General features: G+C 39.7%; 1 protein-coding gene across 6 annotated transcripts in view; it reads left to right on the top strand.

The window, feature by feature from the left end:
* RERE (arginine-glutamic acid dipeptide repeats) overlaps window positions 1–25,185 on the top strand; it is a 257,327-nt gene that overhangs the window by 172,121 nt on the left and 60,021 nt on the right. For all 6 annotated transcript variants that reach the window (XM_030017393.1, XM_030017396.2, XM_030017395.2 and 3 more), the window contains one exon: window positions 4,571–4,669. In XM_030017393.1, coding sequence (XP_029873253.1) covers window positions 4,571–4,669 — 99 coding nt within the window. The remainder of the gene's footprint in view (window positions 1–4,570; window positions 4,670–25,185) is intronic.

Here is a 25,185-nt window from a genome sequence, read left to right as displayed (position 1 = left end):
GGATCTGTTCCCAGTGCTGGAGTGCAAACAAGGAGAGAAATCAATGTGTACCCAGTAGAAAAGACAACATCTTATTTTCATGCCTTTAAGTAGGTATTGCATACCACAGGAGTCTTAAAAGAAACAAGTTAAAAAAAGTGTAAAGTCGGTAGTGTTGTTTGCGTATTGGCATTGAGCACTGGCACTGCTAGTCTAGCTTTCTACTCTTATCACTTGTCTCGTGGCTTGCATAAGATGGACTGAGATCATTGTTTCACTTGCATGGAGGTGCAGTCATGGAAGCTGACACTGATGTAGTCAACAGAGGCAGATTTACAAGCCATTGTTCTGTTGTACATTAGGAAATTTCACCTGGGGAGACAGGTTTGAGAGCAATGGTTTCTACTAAGTGATCTCAGGTAATACATCTCCCTGACTTACAGCAGCGTGAGCTGCTATTGATGGCTCTGATGTGTTAATGCATCTCTTCTGCAGTAGCCTGCAGAGATCAGATAGCTGAAGAAGGGGGGTGAGGAGGAAACTTTTTTTTGGAAGTTGAAGCATTGTTTTCTATGGTGTCCTGCTTTTGGCTGGGATAGAGTTAATTGTCTTCTTTGTAGCTGGTATAGTGCTACGTTTTGGGTTCAGTATGAGAAGAATGTTGATACCACACTGATGTTTTCAGTTGTTGCTAAGTGGTATTTATGCTAAAGTCAAGGATTTTTCAGCTTCTCATGCCCAGCCAGCGAGAAGGCTGGAGGGGCACAAGAAGTTGGGAGGGGACACAGCCAGGGCAGCTGACCCAAACTGGCCAAAGGAATATTCCATACCATGTGGTGTCATGCCCAGTATATAAACTGGGGGGAGTTGGCCTTGGGGGGATTGCAGCTCGGGAAGGAACCGGGCATTGGTCGGTGAGTGGTGAGCAATTGCATTGTGCATCACTTGTTTTGTATCTTCCAGTCCTTTTATTATTATTGTCATTTTATTATTGTTGTTATTAGCTTCTTCCTTTCTGTTCTATTAAACTGTTCTTATTTTAACCCATGAGTTTTACTTTTTTCCTTCCGATTCTCTCCCCCATCCCACTGGGGGTGGGGGAGTGAGCGGCTGCGTGGTGCTTGGTTGCTGCCTGGGGTTAAACCACGACATGGTTACTCTGCAAAGGTACACATAATTATTGCACAGAGTATCTGTAACTTCCCTGTAGGTGTCATATAGAAAGCTGAAAATGAATAGAAAACTACTCTGGCTTAGCTTTCTTTCTTGTTCCCATTATATTAGCCGAGCGCTTGTTTTACTGCAGTAACACCCTGTATGCTATTGTTATTTTAGTTGTTGGTAAGGAAAGAAAAAATGCTCAGGCTGCCATTTAAGGGAACATTACTGTTTGTTCTAAAAACACATTGCAGGTAATGATTGGAGGTCTTTGCCCGGCAGTGACCTTTTATTTTTAGAAGTACTTTATTTTCTTTAAAAGTCCCTCAAGTATAAATAAATTTGGAATGCCCCAATAACTTCGTGGAGGTAGAAGAGCACCTTCATCAGTGCAAGATCTGTTCTTACTGATGACACAAGATTTTGTGTGAAGCGTAACCCGTAATGTACTAATTTCTTGTTTAACACAGCTGATAACATGTTCATCCCTGTCAGCAGGAGGTATGCAGTATGACTTTTGAGTGGCCTAATTTTCTAGAGGGCTATGCACTTCTGTTTTTATAACTAACCTGGTCCTCTGCATTTTTGGACTTCAGACCACGTGTTTGAGGTGTTTAGTAACAATTGTTGATCAAATTGTTTTCTGGAAACTCAGCTCTTCAGGTGTTACAAATGAGGCTCAAAATTATATGGAAATGAAATTTCATCAGCAAGTGGAATAAATTAGCTCTGATTTTTAATACCTTGAGGTTCACGTGCAGGGATTTTACTGAGGAAAACAAAGCAATTTCCAGTGTGCTTTGTACTGCAAATGGATTGGCTTTATAGACTGTCACAATCTGTTCTGTGGCATTCATGACCAGAAAACTGAGATGCTAATAAAATAGTTGGAAAGCTGGCATGGCTTGATGTGTGGTATCCAAAATCCACCATTTCAGAAAGTGCCCCAGTATGATAGCCCACAGTGTCTCGCGTGCAAATGGGCACTTGTTGTTCTCTGAAATTCCCTGTCCATTTATGGTATCATTTTTATTGGAACAAGTCAACCCTGTTTTATAAAAAAGCAGCGTACTTACAGATGCACAAGCTATTCAAAACCCGAGTTGACAAAAGCCAGGAAGTGAAAGCGAAGACTGCTTTGTACCAGGTCTTACAGATGTGCTCTCTTTTCACAGCTGCGCGAGTCCTGTACAGAGAGCAGAGCTTTGCTTTCCATTTCCCAGCTTTTGGCAAGTTCTGATGCAGCTGTTGGAGGCTTGTTGAATATTCTGCCCTGTCATTCACAGAAGTACCATGACTCTGGAGCCATGCTGGCTTTCTTACAGCGGGCTTGTCCCATCTGAAACCTAGGTTCAACAGTGCTGCAGCTTTAAACAAGCATATTATATATGTGCGTATAATACACACACACACACACACACATGCACGCACTTATGTCTCCATTTTGCTGTAAAAGTCTTCACAGCAATCTAAGTTGCCATTTGACTTTCTTCCTTCTGTAAGTTGTATGGTGGCTTTCAAAAGTCAGCGCACAAACCTTTCATAGGGACATTATTTAGTGGGAGAACTGTACAAAGCTGGCTTTCAGTGGAAACTAATTTTTATTATAGTCTCACTAAAAAAAACTTTCTGTAGGGCCAGTGATTTTTTTTTTTCCCTTTTATTTTGATTCAGATGTCTGCCTTTATTCCTTAGTAGAAATCACTTAGATCTACTTAACAGAAGTAAATTTGAGTAATGTACTTACAGCTTTTAAAAGTCTCTTAGTCATGCTGGTGGATGCAGTATGAATGCCTGGCGTTCTTGTGCACCAAAGAGCTTACAGTCTGAGTTAAGACAAGACCAGACAAAAGAAGCAATATAAGGAAAAAACAGTATTGTTAGGAGGTGGCCCAAGGGTAGAAGGGGTCTGACCATTGTCAAATGTACATAATTGGTACTCAGGAATTGGTTGAGAGATGTCAATAGCTAAAGTGAGCAGCAGTGAGAAAGTAATCTTGCTATTTTTATTTGAGGCAGAATGCTGTTCTAAAATTTGAGCCTTTTGACATAAGAAAAACGAGCAATTTTTTCTTCTTGTAGTCAGGTTTTGTTGTAACTTTATATTAATATTGACAAAGTAGTTAATATCTTGTGGCTGTTCAGTAATTGTATCTTGATCCCTGTTCAGTTGATCAGTCTTGGGAAAAGTTCAAGAGTTACAGTACTTGTTGAAATGTTTTCTGAGACTGATTAAGCACTGCTCTAGCAGCATGGATGCTTCTAGAGAGTGGGATGCAGATGGCTCAGGATAAATTCTGGGTGGGAAGGAAAAGCAGGAGATAATCAGTGTAGAGGATCACGTTTTGATTGTTCCTGTTGCAAAGAAACTTTTGAGGGTCTGTAAAATTCTGTGATGTTAATCGATAGCTTTTGAAGCTTTGGTTTGCTTAGCACGTTTAGAAAAACTGCCTCTTGGCTGTGTAGGGAAGTTTGTATGCAAATCGTTCTCCCTTTTGGGCGCAGAAAGATAATTCGGTCTTTGTCATACCAGCAATATCTCTTTGAGATCATTTTTAGAAGACATAGAGCAGGCTCCTGACTAGTCGTTCGGTTCTTAAAATCCCACTGTACTTTGAAGATAGGACAGGCTATAAATCTACAGTGTGCTAAATGTTTTCTATCAAGAGGTAAGAGCCAGATATTCTCATGGGTTCAGTGTTGAATGTTTTTTTTTCAGTGTAGTTGTTTCTCTACCTCACCCTGATTTAGATGTCCACTCTCTACTTCAGACAGCTTTTGATCAGATAGATACCGAATTTGTGGTAGAAAATAAGGTACACTGTGGGCTGTGACCAGCTGAAACAGTCATGTCAACTTAAACATCCCTCATTGCTTTTATGTACTCCTGTAGCTATCTGTCGAGGTTTTGTTTCTCTTCCATACTTGTTTTCCAACAGCATGGTGATCCTTGCAGTGCAATAAAAATAAAGATAATTTTCTGGATGGGTAAACTTGACATCCCATGACTTGCAATCTCTCCTGTATGTTAGCTTTTCCAGTTGGTTTTACTAATCTGAACAAAATACCCTGCATAAAATACGACTCCTTTTGAAAAATATTTTGTTGGAGCCTTTGAAAATTTTCCTTGGAATTTCTAATGTAAAAAATATTTTTTTAAAGTTAACCAAAAAAATCTTCAGTGCTTTATGGGCTCAAACATTATCTGGGAGAAGTTTAGGAAGGAAGGGGAAAATATACTTGCTTTTAATGCTGTTTCTTCTACTAATAAAACCCCAATTACCATTCAGGTTGTTTAAATTTCACTTCATATATCAACAGTAAAAGTAATTAGGCATAGAACATCTCATGTGGCCCCCTTTAGTGGTTTTTCTCCAATATCAGATCACTGCTAATTCCATTGAATGATCTATTTGTCTTCTTTATTTTTTAGCTACATGAAAGTAACTATGATGCTGGAAAAGCCCTGCAGCGCTTGGTGAAGAAACCTGTGCCAAAACTGATTGAGAAGTGTTGGACTGAAGATGAAGTGGTAGGGAAATGAATTATTCCCTTGAGCCTTACAGTTCATGTTGCTTCTCTTGCTTTTTTCTTTCCTTTTTTTTTTTTTTTTTTAAGAGGTTATCTTTATGGGGAAGAAGAGGGGCAAATTATTTGCCACACAGGATAAATTTTTGCATGATTCTGAGTTAGTGGGCCCTCATTCGGTATACCGAACTTCATTAGACTGGGGGAAATACCTTTCTAATAGTAGAATAAGAGAGGAGAAGATCAAGTGACTGTTTTTGAGAGGATGCTATAGGGTAAATGAACAGCTACAAAACTTCTGGACTCTAAATTTCACTTTCATTTTCACTTCCAGGAAGGCTGGCAGCATTCATTAGTTGGAGTAGGACAAGATGTAAAAGACATACAAAGTATTGTCCCTGTTTTTTTCTGCTGGTATTAGAGGAGCCTTACAGTGTCAGCTCAGGTTGGCTAATGGGAGGTTGGGTATCAGTGTTTCTCCTAAACAGAGTTTGAGATTAAGTCCCTTCTTCCCCTCATATGGAATATTAGAAAGTGTTTACTGGCATAGTTCTTGATGGATAAATCTTTGACAAAGAGCAGACCAAAAATAGATTATCTGAATGCTGGCATTTAGCCATGCCATCCACATTTAAATTATGTAGAAATTGTCAGGCTCCAAAACTGTACTGAAAACAGTGCATCCATCTTATATATACCTCCCAAAGTAATGTATGGCCATGATGAATTTGGGGCATGCAGTAAAGACGCAGTGCAGTATTTTGTCCTCACAGTTACGGACCTGCAATCGCTGCGGGATTTGGGCTCGTACACCGCAAGTCTCATCAACTTACACAACTTAGTAGTAGTCACTGTGCTGGTTCTTCCATATGGCTGCTGTTTCAGCATGTGCTGGTAGTTAGTCTTTCTAGGTTTGGGGCTGTAGTGCAGGCAGTTAAGGAACATGTAAAGGTATCCTTCTTTCCTTCAGGTAGAGGTTGAGGTTTTTTGTGTTGAAATGTTACTGTTGTTATTAGCCTACTAAAAGATACTGCTCTGAAGTTTGCTTAGTGGAAAAAAATAATTTTGACCTGAGAAAGACACCTCTTCATAAAAGCTGTAGTTGACAGAGAGGGTCTGCTGCTGGGAAAGCACCGCACTCAAATGGACCACATTTGTTTATTTCTGGGTATTTTTCCAGAATCTGGGGGAGATGATACCTGTGAGAGGATTAGTGAAGCAAAGGTGCTTCTCGTGGTTCATTTTGCAGCTTAATTGCTGCAATTGTGAGGTTTCTCCTGGCTTAATTTTTATACACATGATATAATGCAACTGTGCTTATTAAACAGTTTTCTGTAGGGTTGTAAACTGCAATAAATCATGTGAAGTTTGGAGCTCGTTAAAAATTCTTTATTTGCTGACACCTTTTAAACAGATTTTTAGATACTGCATTCAACACAAGGTGCATTTTCTGGCAGCATTTGGAATCCAAATGCCTGTTGCATTACAACCCTTTGTTTGTCAGACCTTGCAGCTTAAGCTAGCACACAAGTACTTGACTGTTTTTTTTTAAAAAAAAAAAAAAGCGCAACTCGTGCATCTTCAGTATGCAGGAGAAATGCTGAACAAGTTCACTTGGATTACATCCGAAAAATATTTTGCATTTTCATGCTCATGTTAATTATGCTTAACAGAATAGATTTATGTGAAATGTAACATGTAAGAAGACAGTACCTCTTTAGCAAGCTGACTAGGCATGTCTGGTTTTGTGAAAATGGAAAAATGTTATATTTCCTAGCTCAATAATTAGGCTGCAGTGTGCACTAAAATAGAAAATCAGATGATTGGAAGTTAGTTATGATAAAATATTTATCACAGAAGAACTTCAGACTCGCTTATGGTTTTTACCTTTCTCTGTTGGAAAAGCTGCTTCTCTCTTATGTACCGTATTGGAATAAACAGGGATAGAAATTCAACTTGTCATGTATACTTACCAGGTATATAAATGAAAAGAATCTGATATGGTGCAAGACAGCATTGCTCATGTAAAAGCGACAAGAGAAAAGTTTGGGTGTTGGATTTTTTTTTTTTCCTTTGGATGAATGAGTTTTTAAGCTAGTTAAATGGTAAAGTATTTGAAGAAGTAAATAAAAATTTTGTGGTCTTGTTAAGCTACTAATAAAGTTGGCATTGGTGCTATGAAATAGAACTGATAAATAATGGGTGAAACTTTCATGGTCTCTTAGCATTTTTTTTAATTATTCAGACAATGGCTGGGGAGACTCTTTTTTAAGCTCTAGTTTCTCTGAAAGTCTTTGAGGGAGTTATTCCAATGAATTATGTGTGCTTGCTCTCTCCTTATGTAAACCTTTTTGCAAGAGCTAGATTAGGGGTAGGACAGGCCATATAAACCTGTATTAAAGTAGGCTTATTCTGAAATCCAACAAAGAACCTTTGTGGTAAGGAGACTGCCTGAAGTTGTAGAGTGAAAGAGGATCATGTGCTAACACTGGCAGCAAAGCGTAGGAGAAGATGAGTAAAAGCCTAGAACACAGTTTCCTGATAAATTTTAGTTATCTTGTCATAAAAGGGAGTTTTGTTTAGGGAACTGACTGTCTGAACAAATACTTCAAGTGTGCTGTCCTGTGTTTAGTAAGTTTGTATTCACATTGTTTTAACCTCTGTTTTGTCTGCATACATTCTTTCCCACATTCATGGTTAAATAGTACAGGGCCAACACCTCTTTTTTTCCTGTGTAGACTTTTTTTTTCTCTCTCCTTGTTTTTTTCCATGAGCTGCACTGTTTTGAATGCCGTAGCTGCTGCAGCTCAGGGTTTTTTGATGAGTGCTCCATGTTAAATGATAGAGAATAGACCCTTATGAATAGAAAAAGCAAAGTTTATTGCTAAGTGAAACATTACTCCAGAAGTGCAAACTCTTGAGTACAGAATAATGATCACTGACTCTATAAATCATTGTCAGTCTCAGCTCATTTTATCATATTTGTTCTTGTTCTGTTCCATCCAAGTTTCCAGAAACATTTGGCAGCCCTCCAGCCTCAGCAGAGCCAAAGATCAAACTGTGCTCTTATTTATAGACAGCTAAGCTCCACCTGCACAACTTCATAGCATGTTTGTCCCTGGCAGTTTGTAGAAAACTCCAGATTAAAGCAGCTGTACTGCACTTCTGAGTATTTCTGAGACTTGCAAGGGAAGTTTCCTTATTGTTGGCTCTGTGAAACGGACGAAAACTCTTTCTGCATGATACATAGGGTGCTAAAGCTGCATAGAAACTCCACAACGAAGTATTTTTTGGAAAACGCTGATGTATCAAACTCAAAGTCTGGCCAAAGCAATTAAATTTTGGTGAGAACCTTACTAAGTGTGTCCTACCCCCTCCATCTCATGATGGCAAGTGATGAGCCCAAGGAAGCCTCTGTAATGTGGCTGGCTGATAATCCAGGAGACACACTTCGAAGGGAACTGGAAGACCCAGGTCCAAACCATGTCCCTATTTGTGCCGGACTTGGAATTAATCTCTTCTTGTGGCCCGGCAAATGCCTACTTACTTAATTTTTACAACGTGGATAAATAAGCAGATATCACACCAGGTACGAAGCTTTGGTTAGTTAATCTCCTTAACTGAGAAAGGTTCTGTGGCATGGGACCGACGGAAATAATGTAAATCATGGCTTTTGTTGTCTCAGTTTTTCCATTCCTGCCTTTCTCGTCCTATAATCATATTCTGCCGCCTGCCATGCCTCTGGACCCCAAAGAAGTCACACTCCCCCTTTTGTTATTCTTAAGTTGATTTTCTGCCAGGTTCTTAAGGTGAGCATCGGGAAAGTTCTGTTGCAGGGGAGATGTAAGGTTGTGTGGCTGGGCGGAGAACAGAGAGCAGAGCGCAAGGAGCATTGTGGCAATGTCGAGTAATTGGGCGGGTGGCAAAAGCAACTGAAGTAGAAGTGTAGTCACATTGATGCAGGGAAAGAACTGACTTAGTACAAAACTAATTCTTAAAACTTTACACTTCCCTAAGTCAAAAATCCTCTCTAAGTTGGCTGGCCTATTATTTGCAGAAGTATTTCGACCGAGTCCATTTCCACTGTGCTGGATGATTCATGTGGTTGATTTTGTTGTGCATGTGATAGCAATGCTGCGTCCAGCACAGGTCTCTGTAGTATTCAGTAGTATTTGTGATACAACACTGTGTGAATAACTCAAATTTATTGAAAATTTATATATTTATAAAGCTTATAACTTCCTCTGTGGACTATCTGTTGCCCAAAGCTAAAGCCTTTCTTGTTAATTAAAACAGCTTTGTTGCCTGTGACCAAACTGTTGAGTAAGAGCTGCTTTGCTGTGATCAGAACTGATTAAAATAAGGAATGGAACTTCTGTTACTTTCGCTACTGATGATGTGGTTACAGAGGTTTAGATCAAATTAAACAGGATAAAATTTGCCACTGATTGAATTAAATGGAAGGCTCTGTAAATAGGAAGATGGAGGTTTGTTTTCTCCCTTGTGTTTCTAAACCTATGGCTATTTTCAAACCTGTTTTAATCCAGTATGTAAATTCAGAGGCATACTGTGAAAACCATTCTTCCACACTGCTTTATAAAAGCAGCTAAAGAAACTTCTTTACTGATGCATCTACAGGCAGCTCTAACAGCAGCTGTTTCCTGTTTATAAAGGCTTATGCCACACCTGACAACATCAATTTCCAGCAATGATTTGGTGCGGGGGGGTTGGTTTCTCTTGTCATGCTCATGAATTTACTTCTGTGGACAAGTCTGCTGAGCGGTTGTCATATATAATGCTGTATTTAAGCACTTCCTAAGCATGCATCCTATAGACCAACCTTCAACAGCATCACCTGGTGGAGTCTTGTTAGTGTTAGGCTGCGGTTTCAAATAGAAGGCAGTGCAGGTCAGAGTAGATGCATTATTTGGGAAGAAGCCATGGAGCAAGCCCTCTGTTTTGATACAGCTGGTGGCAGTGCCCTCTTACAAGTTTCCTACCACTGAATGCCATGTCTGACATGCGGCATGATGCTCACTGCTAGAGCAAGGTCAGCGTAGCTGGGAAAGTGGGACTGACTTTGCCATTGGGCCTGTGTTCCGTGGGATATCTTTTGGTAATGTGAGATTACAGAGTAACCACTTTTCTCCTTGCATTTTCTTCAGCCATCTTTCCTGGTCTCCCTAAGACCTGGTGGCACCCAGTCTCTAGGACGCTGGTTTTGTCATTCTTTGTGCAACAGTAGGTTGTAGTACAGGCAAGATGCAGTCAGTATTTGTCTGTCTTTCAATGCACTGAGAAAACAAAGATGCTTCACTCAAACTCAGCAAGGAATTGTCAGAGTGAAAGAGAAGTGAGCTCTACTTCGTATCTCATGGTCACCTCTAAAAATGTCTCTTTTAATCTTTGACAGAGTACAGGCATTTTTGATGCAAGCAATCAGAAATCCCTAATAAGAATGGAATGGTGCTGGTCAATTCCTCTCCAGTTGGAAATATTTCAAAACTGACATTGGAATTGTCTTTTGAAACATGCAGAGTTAGAGGTTGTTGTCTATGGGGAATAAGTACAACAAACCTGAAACTGAGTGCCTATATTTAAACTCTGGTGCCTGCCCTGATGATATGCTGCCTTCCTTACCACAGATTCCAAATCTGCAACTGTGATCATTAGCTTCTTTCAGTTTAGGTTAAATTGAACACCCGTATTTCCTGGCGTGGTTTCAGTGGAAATATTTCACAAGAAGAGTTGTCCTTACAGAATTTCCACCTGACTCGGGACAAAAATCTTCTCTGCAAAATGGCCTTTACACTTTCAGTGATGTTCAGTACAATTCTGACCCTACAGTTGCTCCAGGTCCAAAAATGAGCTTATTGTGCACACTTCCATGTCAGATAAATAACCTATCAAATGGCTATCATTTACAAAGGATACAATGTTCATCTTAACTTTTGGTAATTTAATGAAATGGTTTTCGATTCTGGTATGCCCCGTGTATTGGAAATGTTGAAGGAAACAGGCTAGTTCTGACTGTTCTTCATGTAACAGTCCTGCTGATCTGATCTTACATTTTTGTCTCTTTTTTCAGAATGTGCTTTTTTTTCTGTCTTTTTATCCAAAGTACTAACAAAATCAATACGGCTTACAGAAGAGAGAAATACAAATCAGAACTAAAAGAACCTCTAGTTTATTAGGTTTTTAATTAAACATGATGAACACATTTTAAATAACACAAAGGCCTCAGGCTGAGCTGCATCTAATCGAAACAGATTAAGTCACCCGTCCACACTTGGGTAGTTATTAATTCTGTTTACTTATGCATGCTAGCTAAAGGCAGAGTTCACTGCTGCTGTGTTGCAGTTTATTGCACAGGGATGCTTTTGCTGCATGGAATTGTGCTCCTAATTAGCATTCAGATGTTGATTATGGAAGAACACTGGCGAGGCTAATTGAACCACCTTTGAAATTCAGGGCTCTGTCTTCCAAAGCTAAAGAGAATCTGGGTGAAACAGTAGTTTTGCATTATTTCTTGGACACTTCCTCCTTTTTGTTCTACACTTGGTCCTGTCTTTTCAGAGATGTTAAATTCTCAAAAAGAAATTGCTAGGTGTTCCTTAGGAAGAAGGTTTTGTGGGTTTTTTTTGTTTTTGTTTTTTTTTTCACTTGTGCATCTCCATGCAGAACTGTCGATGACATGCTGTGACGTCCTTGATAACTAGCTTTTATCATGAAATATGCTGCCCTTTAAATATTTTACATTGCTTTTGATGTAGGGTAGTTGAGGTAAACAACCTAGATTCAAACAACCTCTTAAATTTATGTGCAGGGATAGTTAATACTTGCTGGTGATAAACCTTAATTGGCTATGTACATGGATTTACAAGTTGATAAATTTTAAAATATCCACTCCTGGCTTCAGCTTAAAGCTCATTTGTCATAAAATACAAGTGGAGGTCCTTCTGCCAAAAATTACAAGATACAGCAAACTAATTTCCTCACGCTTGCAAGTATTTGTAATCCAGTGTAGCTGGTCAAGAAATTACTTATGCAAAACACACATACTTGCTTGGCTTCTTTGCCTAGAATCATCTTCAAATGTCTCTCATCTGCCCTTTTTGGAGTATCAGCTCATGAAAACATTGTTTTCATTGCTTACTCCTTTGAAGCCAGGCTTTTCAGATATGCTGCAAGACAGAGCTGCTTACTGGGGCAAAAATACCATGAATTTTATTTACTGTTTATATGGCAGCTATGGAAAATGTAATTCATAGCAAAATTGAAACAGAGCCTCTGGAATAGTCGGGGAGGGGGGGGGAATCATCAAGGGATATGTGAAAAGGAAGCTGGCATTGCAGGGCTGCATTTGGGTAGTTGAGTGGGCTTAGAAGGTTAAAATATCAGTTACTGCTTAGTTTTAAATTTTTATCCACAAAAAGCAAACATTACAGTTTCATAGTAGATGACAGTTCCTACTAAATTAACATTTTCTGGACTTTAGAAATCAAGCCATCTGATGCCATTTGCAAGTGTGTTAATCAGTAACAGTTGAAAAATAACTGAGCATTGAGATAAAAAAAACCCACCAAACACAAACTGCCATGGTCTAGTAGGACCTTTATTTTAAGAAGAATAAATAAGATTTTAGTTTAAGAAAGAGTAGGCATGTACAGTCTTGTCTGTAGCTTATTCTAAGAACTTAGAGTGTAAAAGAACCATTGGTCCTCACAGTAAAAAGTAACCGATGAAGGATGAAATTATTCTGCTTGGGGAAAAAAAGTTACTATTTAAAAGTTGCATAAAATTACAGTTACTTAGCAGTTGACAGGTTTACAAAATTATAAGGTGCAGTACAGCTAGAAAATATAAGGTGTAATATGTCTAGAAAAGGTGAATTTAATTTAAACAGAGGTTTCTAGACAAAAGATAACAATCTTTTTGGTTGTGATTAACTTGCATCACTCTTTGATCCAAGTCCTCGTTTAAAGGGATCAATATTGCACATACAGCACCGAGTTTATTGTCAAGTCCTTTCGGAAATGAGACAGTGAATTAAAAATCAATTATACGTGCAGAAAAGTTTGTGTAGGGCAATCAATTTTGTCCTTTTAGTTTGCAGAAAGATTCCATTGTTTAACCAGCTGTGAAAAGGAATGAATTTTAAAAGCCTCCAGCAAATGAGATAGCCCAAATGGGGTGGGGGAAGTAGATTGAAAAAAAAAAAAAAAAATTATTTCGGCATTTCATGTTCAGCAAAGGCTGCCTTCAGGGATAAATCTATAAATCCTGTCAGTGACCTTGGCTTCAAAATGGGTGATTTCACTGCTTTCGCTAATCTTGATCTTTCCACAGCTGCCAGATAAGTTAGTCTTTTCTTAATAATATCATTTTTTTTATTTGCTTTGTTTAACTGCCATATGTTTCTTGATTCATCGTCTTTCTGGCTTCACGTGGAATATTTTTATCTATTAAGCACTTACCATATTGCTGATCCCAAAAAATAATACAACAAATATTTACACTGGCCAGTTGCCACAGCTTAGAAGGCTATTTCTGTGTGGGGACGGAAGCTAAATGCTTAACTCAAAGTTTAACTCCAGTATAAACTAAATAATTTGTAGGTCCTTTCAGAAGCTGGTGTTTTGGTTTGTTTTCTAGAAAAAGGTTTGTAAATAGACAGGAGCGCATACATAGTTCACTGTTGCCAAGGGGAAAGAATCTGCTGCTTGAAAGATTAATAAATACGACAGCAGTTGATTGTTGAAACCATGTTTTTCATCTCATTTTCAAGGGCATCTTAAAAATGGAGATCACTTACACTTCCTAGTATTCTCGATCATCTTTCTGTGTTCATTTAAAAATGAGAACAAGGCACTGGGGGACTTGAGAGATTGCATTCATTCTCCCATAGGGCAAAGTGGTTATTTTATAAATGAAGAGGGCCAAAAAAGCTATCCTTCGTAGTTTCTTAGCAACAGAGCTGGAGTCAGTTTTAATGTTCGTGTATATCTTACAAGTTCTATGTATAGAAGCATGAGCTGTGCAGCTCAGCAGTATTGCAACTGAAACAAAGACTTTTCACCCTAGCCTTGTGCAGGGGAAGAAAATAAACCGAGCGTGCTAATATGCTGCAGGGACTTGTCTGTCTTTTTCCCTTCTCCCCATCAGATGATATTCTGGTCAGTGACACAGTTATTGTCTTCAATACTCTGACCTTTTATTCAGATTTTATCTGCTAAGAGATCAGGAATCTGGTTTAAATACAACATCATCCTGTGTCCTGTTCTTCTCCAAAAGGAAACTGAGTCGTGACACTGTAACAGAGCATCTGGAGGGTGCAGGGATCGTCAAAATTCTGGGAGTTTCTAGGGTTAATGCTTTTGCCATAGCAAGCAGAACCAAGCCAGTGATTTTAAGTGTTCACCTTTCCTGATCATGGTAAAACTTTTTTTGCCCTGTAATGCTCCTTGGGTGGGAGGGGGCTGTGTGTCTTGATTTAATTTAAAAAAAATACTGTGTATCAAAACTACCTTGCTTACATTCCACTGACCTACTTACTCACCACTTCTTTGTACATAACTTAATTTCCAAATTCTGAAATGTGATTATTTTTTTTAAAAGATAATCCATATTTGTTAATAGTATGATTGACTTTTAAAAGACTTGATAGCATTAGTAAGATACGTTTCAAGTTTGCTTCCCATTCTGAATGCAAATGTGATAAATGGCCTTAGATAGATTTCTGGCTCATGCTCCTTGGTGTACGTTATCCCAACACCCCAACATCTTGGATTGTGTGAGTTTGCTTATGCTTTTGAAAGCAATTGTATGATTTAAATATAAGAAATGTTGGTTAGCTGTCTGTTTTCAGAAGATTTTTGTTTGTTTTGGAAATGCTATAAATAGTGTGATTTAAATGTAGGTTCACCTTTTGTAATGGTTAAGGAGCAGTGACGGGTTTATTGGCTTGTATTGATATCAACATCCAGAGTTCTTGGTTTGATTTCAAATTATTTCAGTAGTTTGGTTGAGTTTCTGTCTTGCAGGTGTTAAGAAATTTAAATTAATCTACGGGATCCTTACCTCCTTAATACCTAAGAGTGCAATTATAATATAGTAATAAATAATGGTGAAGTGCTTTGATATTTTTCCATGTTAAGTGTATGATAGAAATCTCCAGCATCTTTCCAAGTAATTTTGGGTTAGTCTAAGTTGATATTGGTAAGTGTTTCATTTTGGAATATTTATGTTGGAATTACATTTGATTAAATACATAGAACCCAGGAATGGATTACTTGATAAGGCAAATCACTATTTTGTTTTGAAAGAGTTGTTTGCCGTCTAAACCATGGGAAATGGCAATTTGCTGTTCCTAACAAGATTGCTTTAAAAATAATAATAATAATAAAAACCCTAAAACAAAGCAAGTGCAGAGACAAGATTAACAGTGTTGTCTCGAACTTGGCAAGATGACATTTGGTTTCTCCCCCCACCCCGCAAGTTTTTTTTCCCTACCGATAGTTTGGATCTCTTTGTCTTAGCCTTGACTTTCATTGTGTTCGAACATGGAGGCTGTCAGCTCAGACTAAATCAGGGGAATCCTAAGGCAAAACTGTAGCTGTAGAGGGTGTATGTCTAAGAGGTTCAAGAATGAGCAGAGCTGGAAACAGGTGAGAGTATTTTAGTCAGAAACCAGTACGGAGCGCAGTCCATGCTTCCGTGCTTGGTAGGGCAAACAAACCAAGTTCCCTGTTCTGGTGCTGTGGCAGCAGTCGATAATAGATGTTTGTTGCCAGAGCAGCATTTGCTCGCCTAAGTGACGCTCTGCGGAGAAATAGCAGAGAGGCCATGTTGCTTTCTTGGCCAAGCTAGAAATATGGAAGAAAACAAATTTGTTTTCCAGTGTCAAATGGTAACTAATTTGAAATAACTGTCTAGCTTCCCAGATCTCTTCCTAGCATCTCCAAGCAATGAAAGCTAAAAGGGGGATTGGAGGGAGGAGAGGAAAAACAACTAGGTCTGCCACCAGGCTTGTGGAGCGTGAGAGTACCAAAACATGCCATCTTGGAAAGATTTGGTTTAATTAAGGTTAGATTTGAAATGCAGCACTCTGGCTTGAAGCTTTGATTTTAATGTTGGAAAAAACGCTTTTTTTAACAGGTATTTTGATTTTTCTAATAATCATGAAAAAAAAATTTTTTCCAAACTTTTCGAATGTGACTAGATTCTCTGTGGTTCTGCCTGACCGCTTATCGGAGAATTATTTAGTATGGCTCAGTAGCCATTGCAGCAGAAGATGACAAAGTGCTTCTTCAAATTGGTATAGTGACATAATTCTTATTTAAGAAACTTTGATTACTGTCACAATATGGATGGTTTTTAGCGCTCAGGACTTATCTTGCACAAGCATAAGCAGTATGAATGCTAAAATATACCTCATTTGCAAGTTCTGTTTGCATGATAAATTTTATTTTTCTAATCTTCCCTATCAACAGCACTGTTGGTTTTTTTTTTTTAATCTTTCAGATGACATAAAAATGCATTTTAATGAAGCAAATTATATGGCTTTGTCTCCTTTGGTGTATAAGTGGGGCGGCCATATTCAGTTAGGCTGAAAAATGATCATTTGTTCTATTACAGGCTGTAACAGAGCGAGTGAAAAAACTGTGATCCATCACCAGTTGCTCAGCTTTATGTTACTTAAATCACTTGCCATTCTGTCAGTGGTTCTGAATCCTCTATGGGAGCCATTATTTAATTTAAGTTTGTGGAGGTGTCACTTGTTTGATAATAGGCTGCTTCTGTAGTAGGCGCATAGTGACTAAATATTAATCATTTTCTGCATCCATCCAAGATTCCTAATTAGTTACGAGGGTAACAGTGCCAGTAAAGCTAATGATTATACTGCCATAAAAAGAATTTGACAGCAAATAAGGACTTGATCCAGAGAGATACTCAGTACCTTCTAGTCCTGAGGAAGTCTACTGCTGAGAAGGCTTCATTTCTGAGTCTGGCTCCATGTTGCTTACGTAGCAAATGTGAGGGGTTTCATATGATCCAGAAGGAAACTTAAGTTTGAGTGTGGAAATGCCACCTTTGAAGAGTACTGTTCTCTGTTTCATAGTAGCTGAGTAACTTCACATTCAACCTTTTTAAAAGTTTACGTAGTCGACAGAGATGAACCCCAATGCAGCAGTCCCTGGACAGCTCGTAAATACTGCCTGTGCTTCTGCAAAGGTTCTCTTCAACTAGCATGTGGTTAGGCTTTCTCTTCCTTCCTCCTTGTTTAAGTATTGTGTAAAAGATGTGTTGTGTTGATCAGTGCTCATGAGGGTGTATTTAAAAACTACTACTTTGTGCTCCTTGTCCAATGCTGCTTTTGTACTTTCATGTGCCTTGTGGTTTTGAATGTATTGTGGTAAAGACACAAAATGCACGTAGCTTCTGGGTTTGTGGTTTTGCTTCAGCTTTTACTGGCCTCTTGCTATCTCACTTGTTCCCCTACCCACTTGTGCATGACCCACCATGTTTTTTCTTATCCTTTTGTTCCTTTCCTTCTTGCCCCCCACCCCCCTTTCATAGTATCTGCTCAGATTTATATAGCTTTTAGGCTACATGGGGAGATTGATCAGACAGGGGCTTATGCATTTAGAGGAGCTAATAAATAAGCATCACAGCATATTACCCTCCACTGCATTGGAATAACTTCAAACACTCAAATCAAACATTCCATTTGTTACAAATTGGGGAAGGCAAAAGAGGGCACCTCTGTTTTATTAGGGTGCATATTTCATTTATCTGTTATGGAAGATATTGTCCAGTTCTACGTGTCTGGGGAGGTAATTCCATAGTCTCAGCACCACTTCCCCCTTGCCTCCCTCCCCGTAGATATCTACCTTTCAAGTTTCCTTTGTCAGTGTTCACCTTTGTTATAGATGCATTTCTGGTCCTTCATTTTCAAATCTTTTTTCTCTCCTCTCTTATTTGTGGGTCACTTTTTCACATTTGGCACCGTTCCCCCCACGTGTTCTGCTTGATAGAGGAAAGGTCTCTTACTGAGGGTATGTCTCTCAGCCTGGAAATTGATTTTGTCATCACTAGTATTTCTTATACCCAGATTTGCACTCTCAGGTATGCCTCCACTACACTGCAGTCAGTGGCAGCCTTACCCTGAGAGAAATTCAGGGAGTTTGCAGAGGTTGCCTTACGTCATTTTAGTAAGGGTCACAAACTGGAATTTCTGTCTTAGTGCTTGAGCTCAAACCTGGGCATTGCTACCATGAACAGCCCTGCCGTTTAATTATTCACTTGGTGAAGTCACCTACAGAAATACTTGTCTCTCCATATGTGTAATTTCCTTGGGGATTCTTGCCACCATTTTGTCTCATTATTCTTGGATTTGCTCATTGCTCTAAAGCATGGGAGCTCTTGAAGTGGTTTTATTTGTTTCCTTCTGTCATTTGCATAAAGTCACTGTTTGAAGGCAGAAATAGTCTCCAGAATAATTGACAATAATGGTTGAAATCCCAGTGGAACAATATTTCTGCAATAGGGAACTTCCACTAGAAGTACTATATGCAAGTCTTGAAAGGCTCATACAGTGTATTTCAAGTAGTCTGACTGCCACTTTTTTTGTGCTTAGTGTTACAAACTGAAAGGACAAAAAATGTCACAGTGAAAGAGAACAACTTCAGGCTTGCATAATAGTCTTAAACTAGAGTAAACAGACGTGTTTTTTCAGAACTCGGTATGATCTGTGTCACAAAAAGAAAATTTTCTGGGGAAAAAGACGGAGAAAATGGACACGTTGTGATGTTTAAGGAAAGAGCTCAAGTGGAAGCTTATTTTGTGTTAACACTCACATTAGTTATTAGCCTTGTGGTCTGATCTTGCTGAACTACAGCTCGTGGGTTGGGGGCTGGTGTATATCTGTGTTCACCCACCCATGTTATTGCCTAGAATGGGCATTTTAGTATTGATGATTTAATGGAGACCTGCTTTGTGTTAGTAGGCAGAGTGGTGTTCCCTATGGTATTGTAAGTTGAGTAAAAATCCTGTTGTTAAGAAAAACAGTATGAGGAGAATGAAATTCAGAGGGAGGCTAATATATGATATTGTCCTTGGCTTGTTTCTGCCCAGTAAAGGTGAGGAAACATAAGGAACATCTTCACCCCTGTGGAAGATGTCATACATTCTGGTGTTGGCATTATTCAAGGAAATATTCATAACTTTAAGAATGCACTGGCATTGCAGCTTTTGGTACAGGTATTTGAGATTCAGAGTATGTGAGGAAAAGAAAGGTTAATATTCCACATGGATGCATGAGAACCATTGCTTTGGAGGAGAGGTGGTATAGCAGGGCATTGTTTCTATTCCACAAGTACTGCTTTTCTCTTTTGGTTCATATTACATACGCTGCTTTATATGTATTTTTATCTCTGCTTTTGGATGCTATACTTCGACTAGTTTCATCCTGTTCAAAAAAACAACAACAACTGGAACTATGAATTATGTTTTTAGAAAATGCATTTCTACCAAGTTTGGGTGAGCATGAGTTTGAGGAATGAAAAGCAAATAGCTTTTCCTTAGCTTGAAGTTTGTGGTTTAAGTGCTGAATTTCTACTACTTAACTGAATGAAAAGGAGATACTTTCAGATGTCATATGGGAAAGGAAGTATGTCCTTGAAAAAGGAACATGTTGTCCAACTTCTTTTTACTTGCTCTTTAGTTTTGATGTATAAGAAGGCCTTTTGTATATCAGCATTTTAAAATAACAATCAGAAATTAATCTCTTTGTGTACAGAAAAAGGCAATCTGAAGTATAATCAAAAGCTTTCTGTTGTCTCTTGGCAGCAGCATATTGTTTTGCTTCTCTGGGTCGCAAATGTGCCAGACCTTTGTTCTCTTTAACTCTTAAATTGCATCTTTAAAAAAAATTATTTTTTTTTTTTTAAACACACTCAAATAATTTTAGCTTCGTTTGCAGCACTGAGAAACTATTGATTACAGGAGACAACAATCTACAGGTAATGTGATATAAATAGAAAACTCTTTTTTGTCAATGAAGGCAGTCTCCAGTTTGGTGGTTTTTAAGGTTTGTATCCGCAGAAGGGGATAGACTAAGACTCGCCGTGTGAAACCTGGTTTACGGACGTGTGCAACGTGATTGTTTTCTGAAGATCACGAAAGAGCAAATGTCTTGGGGAGGCTTTGCGAGTAGCTGGAGTGTTGCGCAGATCTGGATCTGCCTGTCGTGCCTGCATAGGTGGACCCTTATGTCTGCCAGCAGAAGGTCTGTCATGGGCATTTAAATAGAAATGTGGGCAAGTCGGCCAACCCAGTTTCTTGCTGGTGGAAATGATTATGTCTAGTAGAATAAGGAAATGCTTGCCTGTGTATTGCACTGCTGTTTAGAGGAGAGGTACGGAGAGTCCTGAGGGATCGTGCATTTCCAGCCTTCTGGAGGTTCAGGACTTGTTCCTTTCTTCGGAAGGTCTTCCTGCAGGTTGAGCCCCTGTTGCAGTGCCACCACGGGGTGAGTTCTGCAGACCTGGTTTGGAAAAATGAATGCCTCCTCTTCCCACTCTTATTTTATTGGAGGAAAGTAAATTGCAAACTGAGCAGTCTTCAAACAAGAGTGCTCATCTGTCCCTGCCTGTTCATCTTTCTGTTGAAATGTGGGACCAGGCAACTGCAGTAGCGTTACGACGGACAATAATGCTTGTAATAATCCACGAATTGTTCTTCCAAAGAGTCAAGGTTGTTTATCAAATACCCCTTCTAGAGCTCAGGAAAAGTCAAGTCAGGTTTTCTTTTTTTTTTTTCCTCCTGCTGCTGCTTTAATATCCAGCCTTTTTTTGATCTGTGCATCAGCTTCTGATGTGCCACTGCAGGCAGTTCTTAGATCAGGTTTCTTGGCGTGCTGTTGACTTTATCTCGTTTACCGGATCACATTTCTGTTGCCATACGCTGTGTGATCGCAGCCTCCCCGCAGCTTTTTAACAATTAGTAATTGAGCAGGAAGTGTGTGTTCATTACAATAGCCTTTTGATTTTGATTTTACAATCACGCAGTGTTTCGCGCGGCGCGGAGGCGGGGGAGGCACTTCTCCCAAACACGTTTTTTGACAGAGAGAAGCCTGTTGTTGCAGCCACTTGGCTATTTGTCAGCAGTTCTCAGACATCCCTCTTGCACGGGTTGCTTGGCAACGCGGGCCGGAGCCATCGTACCACGGCCAGTGCATTTCCAAGAGCAGGTTGGTAGATGATTTATCGGTGGGGCTGCGAGCGTGGTGAACCCAAGAGGCAGGACTGGACCTTTTAACAGGAACCGACGTGAAATGTGAAGGCGAGAGAGACCGACCGGCTGGCTTGGGAGCATTATCTGGGGATGTGCAGCGAAAGGACCCAGAGCCCATAATCAGAGGGCACAATTAGAGCAAAAATAAAGGCTCTTCATTTAGACATAATTGATTTCCCCCCCCCCCGCCCCGTTCTGTTTTCTCATCTAGGCTCTCACGCGGAAACAGGTACAGTGCAGGAAGTGAATCAAAGCTTTGCGTACTGCTTTGGGTGAACCTGAAATCTCTCTCTATAAAAATAGCTCCGTTAAAATACTGATGGTAAAATAAAGCTGGGGTTAGCACGTAAGGTTAGCAGCGCCCTGACGGCTCAAAGCCTGGGGTGAAGGAATGGTTGAATTCTCCCCCAGCTTTGGAAACGTCTGAGAGCTGTTGTGTCACCTTCGATATCATGTTGCCTTTCTTACAGACTTTTGCATTGATCCCTGGCATTAAACAGAGAAGGGAAAGAAGAGTTTTATGAACTGGCATTTAGGTAGTAGTTCATGCTGCGGTCAAATGTAGAACTCTTATCTCCCCTGCCCACCCCCCCACCCCCATCATCTTCAATAAACTAAACGGAAGGAAATTTGGATAACCTTTAGTAGGCACTCCAGTTTGGTTTCTTCTGCTAGCCTGAGTCCTTTTCCAGAATAGTTGTGATGAGGGATTGGCGATACATGGAAAGCATGTTGACAAGAGCATTTTTTGCATGTTTCTAAGAAGGCAAAGAGGAGAGAAAGGAAGATGAATCCACTTTGACCTCTTGAATGGCAGTATAAATACTTTATTGAAAATTCTAAATAAATGTGTTTGTAACTAGTAATCCTGCTCTGCATGCAATCTCATTTAGCCAACTGTGTATGCAAATGTGCTATTAATGTGTTTGCATCCAGTATAAATATACAAATCTAATCTGTTTATATATGTAATTTACACACAGCTGTGCTCATGCTCACTTAATACCAATATTTTCAGCAAGCGAGAGGTATCATGGGAGATCTATTGTTCAAAACAAAAGCTAACAATGCAGCACCATGGAAGGGGGTTCATTATCATTTCAGGATCTTTTGGCATTCCCTTGAGGGAGTCTGCTTAATGACTTTCCGTCTGTGTATATGGCTATGGATATACGGAACACAGACTCTGGTGGATGTTGTGTGCCTTTCTGCATCTGTGTAATGCTTTGGTGTTGAATCCTTACCGTTTGAGGTAGGGCTTAATTTTTCAGTATAATTTTTCAGGAAGACAAAGCGATCCGACTGGGAGGGAAAGCTAATTGTTTGGCACCTTCAAGTCTTTCAGCTGATATATTTCTTGTCAGTTTGTTTATAGAGGATACTTGATCTTACAGGCATATGGCCTAAGGAGCGTAAGATTTTTATCACATGTTGATGACCAGCAGTGCACTCTGAAGAGGTGCTTTGAATATCCAATAAGAACATTAATGCCTTTTAATACAGATCGGTGTCTAATGAATCCCATCAAAATATTTTTGGTTTTCCGTATCTTTGAGTAAGAGGTCTTGGTGAAAAAGAATTTTATTTTCAAAATAAATACCGCAGAGGTTAGAAGACAGTTTTGTCTTGACACAATAGAATTATTTCATTTTAAAAAATTGACAAGAAAAATAAACAGACCATTATCTATGACAAGAAAGCTGAATTTGGTTTTAATATATATTTTGAACTAAAGTCACAATCTGCTGAATGAAGAAGGAAGTCGAGTAAGTGTATTTTGGAGGTAAGGGATGCTTTCAACCAAAAAAGTTATCTGTACACACACTCACATACATGTATATGATTATTCTCTTCCAGTCTTGCTCTACAAAATGATCACCTGCATGTGTGCCTTCCCTCTTAGACTGGAAGTCTGGAAACATGTTTGTGGCACAATTTAAGAAACATTTACCTGTTTGCCATCGTGTAAGGGGACTGTTAAACAAACAAACAAACCCAAAACCCAAACAAACTTGTCTCGAAATTGGTTACTGAAAATTTGGATTTCGTAATTAAGCAGCAAGAACTGGCGTTGCAGGGGTTGGCTGGCATTTATTACTGTTTGTGCTTCACTGTCATAGCTAGCTGGTGCAGTGTACCGTGCACCGAGTACGGTGAAAGATCTTTACTTGCTGTTACTCCAAAACTTTCTGCAAGCCAAACAGATCATAAAAGAGCTGGTGTGTGTAGTGTCAGCGGCCGTCAAAGCACAGCCATTCCCCTACAACAGAGGGCTGTTGCGACAGATATTTGTAGTAAGTGGTTGCAGATGTCTTCAAGCAGTTGCCAGACTGCGTGAACTATTTCTCATACCTTTGCGTAGTTGTGTCAGAGAAGAGAATAAGGTCCTTCAAATGACGGCCTGTGCTTCAGCGCAGCCTCTTGAGGAGGAGACTCTAAATTGCAAGCTGGTGACAGCCTTACTTCCTGCAGGAGTAGACAACGAAGTGCTGTGGTTAGAGATGGGACGGAGGAGTAAACTTAACCTAAGAGCATCTCAGATGTTGCAGGCTAAAGGCAGATAACACTGAGGGAACAGCGGGAACACAGATATTTCTGCGAAGATCTACTGCTTCTGCTTGCATGCTTGAGATCTGCACGCATCTCTGATACGATGCCAAGGTCGGTGGAACAAAATGCAGAGACGTCTAGGGAAGGCTTATGGTGTCTTTCTATGATGCAAGCTTGCCAGCTAGGTGATATTTGCAAGCTTGCTGTTAACTGATGTAACACGCAACAGCGCAAGTATCTAATGCTAAGGGTAAAATCGCTTGCTACTTCAAAATTAAATTTAAAAAACATTAAGCACAGTTCCAGTAGTGACAGGAAGCAATAAAACGAAGTTCAGATGAGGCTGAAGCATATCCTGTTCTCCCAGCAGCAGGGCATGTTAAAGGAACATACCAGAGGCCTAAACGCAGATTTTTCTTGATGGGTCATCTTTTCCAGTGGACTAGTTTTTTTGGGGTGGGTTTTTTTTTTTTTTAAACAAAGGTTTCAGGTGAGCTTCACTGAGTCATCATGCTTGTTCCTCATTCTACATGCTGCTGTTGTAACCTAGAATGTTCTGTTACCTCCGGACCAATCCTTGTTCATGGCGAGTTGCTCTGAGGATGTGCGTTCTTAGGCCAAGAAATTTCTGTGGAACGTCTCTCCCTTCTGTCCTCTCCCGTACCCCTAGAAAAGGGTCTTTTCCCCTCTTCTGTATCTTTCTCTCCTCTTCAGCTGGCAATTTGTGCCTCTTAAAAATCGTGTTGTAGAAGTCTTTGACTATCCTGTTTTCTCTCTGACCGGACAGAACATCTGTCCCTCTCTCCACCTGCTTCTCCATCACGCAGCCTTCCTGGGCTCGGTGCCCGAAAGCGTTTTCCCCCCACCTTCAACCGAAGCCGCCAGTCCCCGGCCTGGGCCGTTCGAGGAGGCAGGACTGCGAGAAAGCCTGCCAGCCAAGGCTGGAAGTGGATGGAGCGCAGCAAGGGCACAGCAATCTGACTGCAGCTTCCCACCCCGAGAGACCTTCCCTTCTCCGGCCACAGTCCTAGCTGGTGCAGCGTCTTTTAGGGCAGATGGACTTTTTCTGGGCAAGAGCGTTCAGGGAACAAAGCAGCTTGTGAAAAGAGTTAATTGGGCATGGTAGGTGTCTGCAGTGGTTAGGTGGATTCTGAGAATACCTTGGATATGTGCGACAGCTGCATTTTCTTTAACTTAAGTAGCTCTTTTTGCCCTTGATGGAATTAGTTACCGAGTAGTACTTAGTCCTGTCTGTTATTGAGTATATAAAATTCCTTTGAGGTAAAGATACAATAAATACTGGCATCATTTTCTGCTACAGCCAGGTATAATTTAGTGAAAAAAAAATTGTGAACAACACAAGTTACGTTTTTGTAAGAGATATCTGACATCTTTAGCCTAAACTGTATCTTCTTAAGGAAACTGTCAGGGTACTTCTGTTTCCAGAGGACAGTATATATCACTTAACGTTATCAGCAGTTGCCTTTATTTGCACTGTACACACGTAAGTGAAATATAATGTTAAAACTCAGCCAAGCTTTTAATAAAATGTACTCTGTGCACTGAAATTCAGCTAGTGTGCATATACAATGTCTGCATGCCAAAAAATTATTTGGGGCAATCTATAAATGTGCTGCACATTTAACAGAAGTTTTGCAGATAGAACCAGATCTC

The sequence above is a fragment of the Aquila chrysaetos genome, chromosome 6 (assembly GCF_900496995.4).
Source record: "Aquila chrysaetos chrysaetos chromosome 6, bAquChr1.4, whole genome shotgun sequence".
Taxonomy (NCBI): Eukaryota; Metazoa; Chordata; class Aves; order Accipitriformes; family Accipitridae; genus Aquila; species Aquila chrysaetos.
The sequence above is the reverse complement of the archived record's forward strand: the minus strand, read 5'-3'. Positions and strand labels throughout refer to the sequence as shown.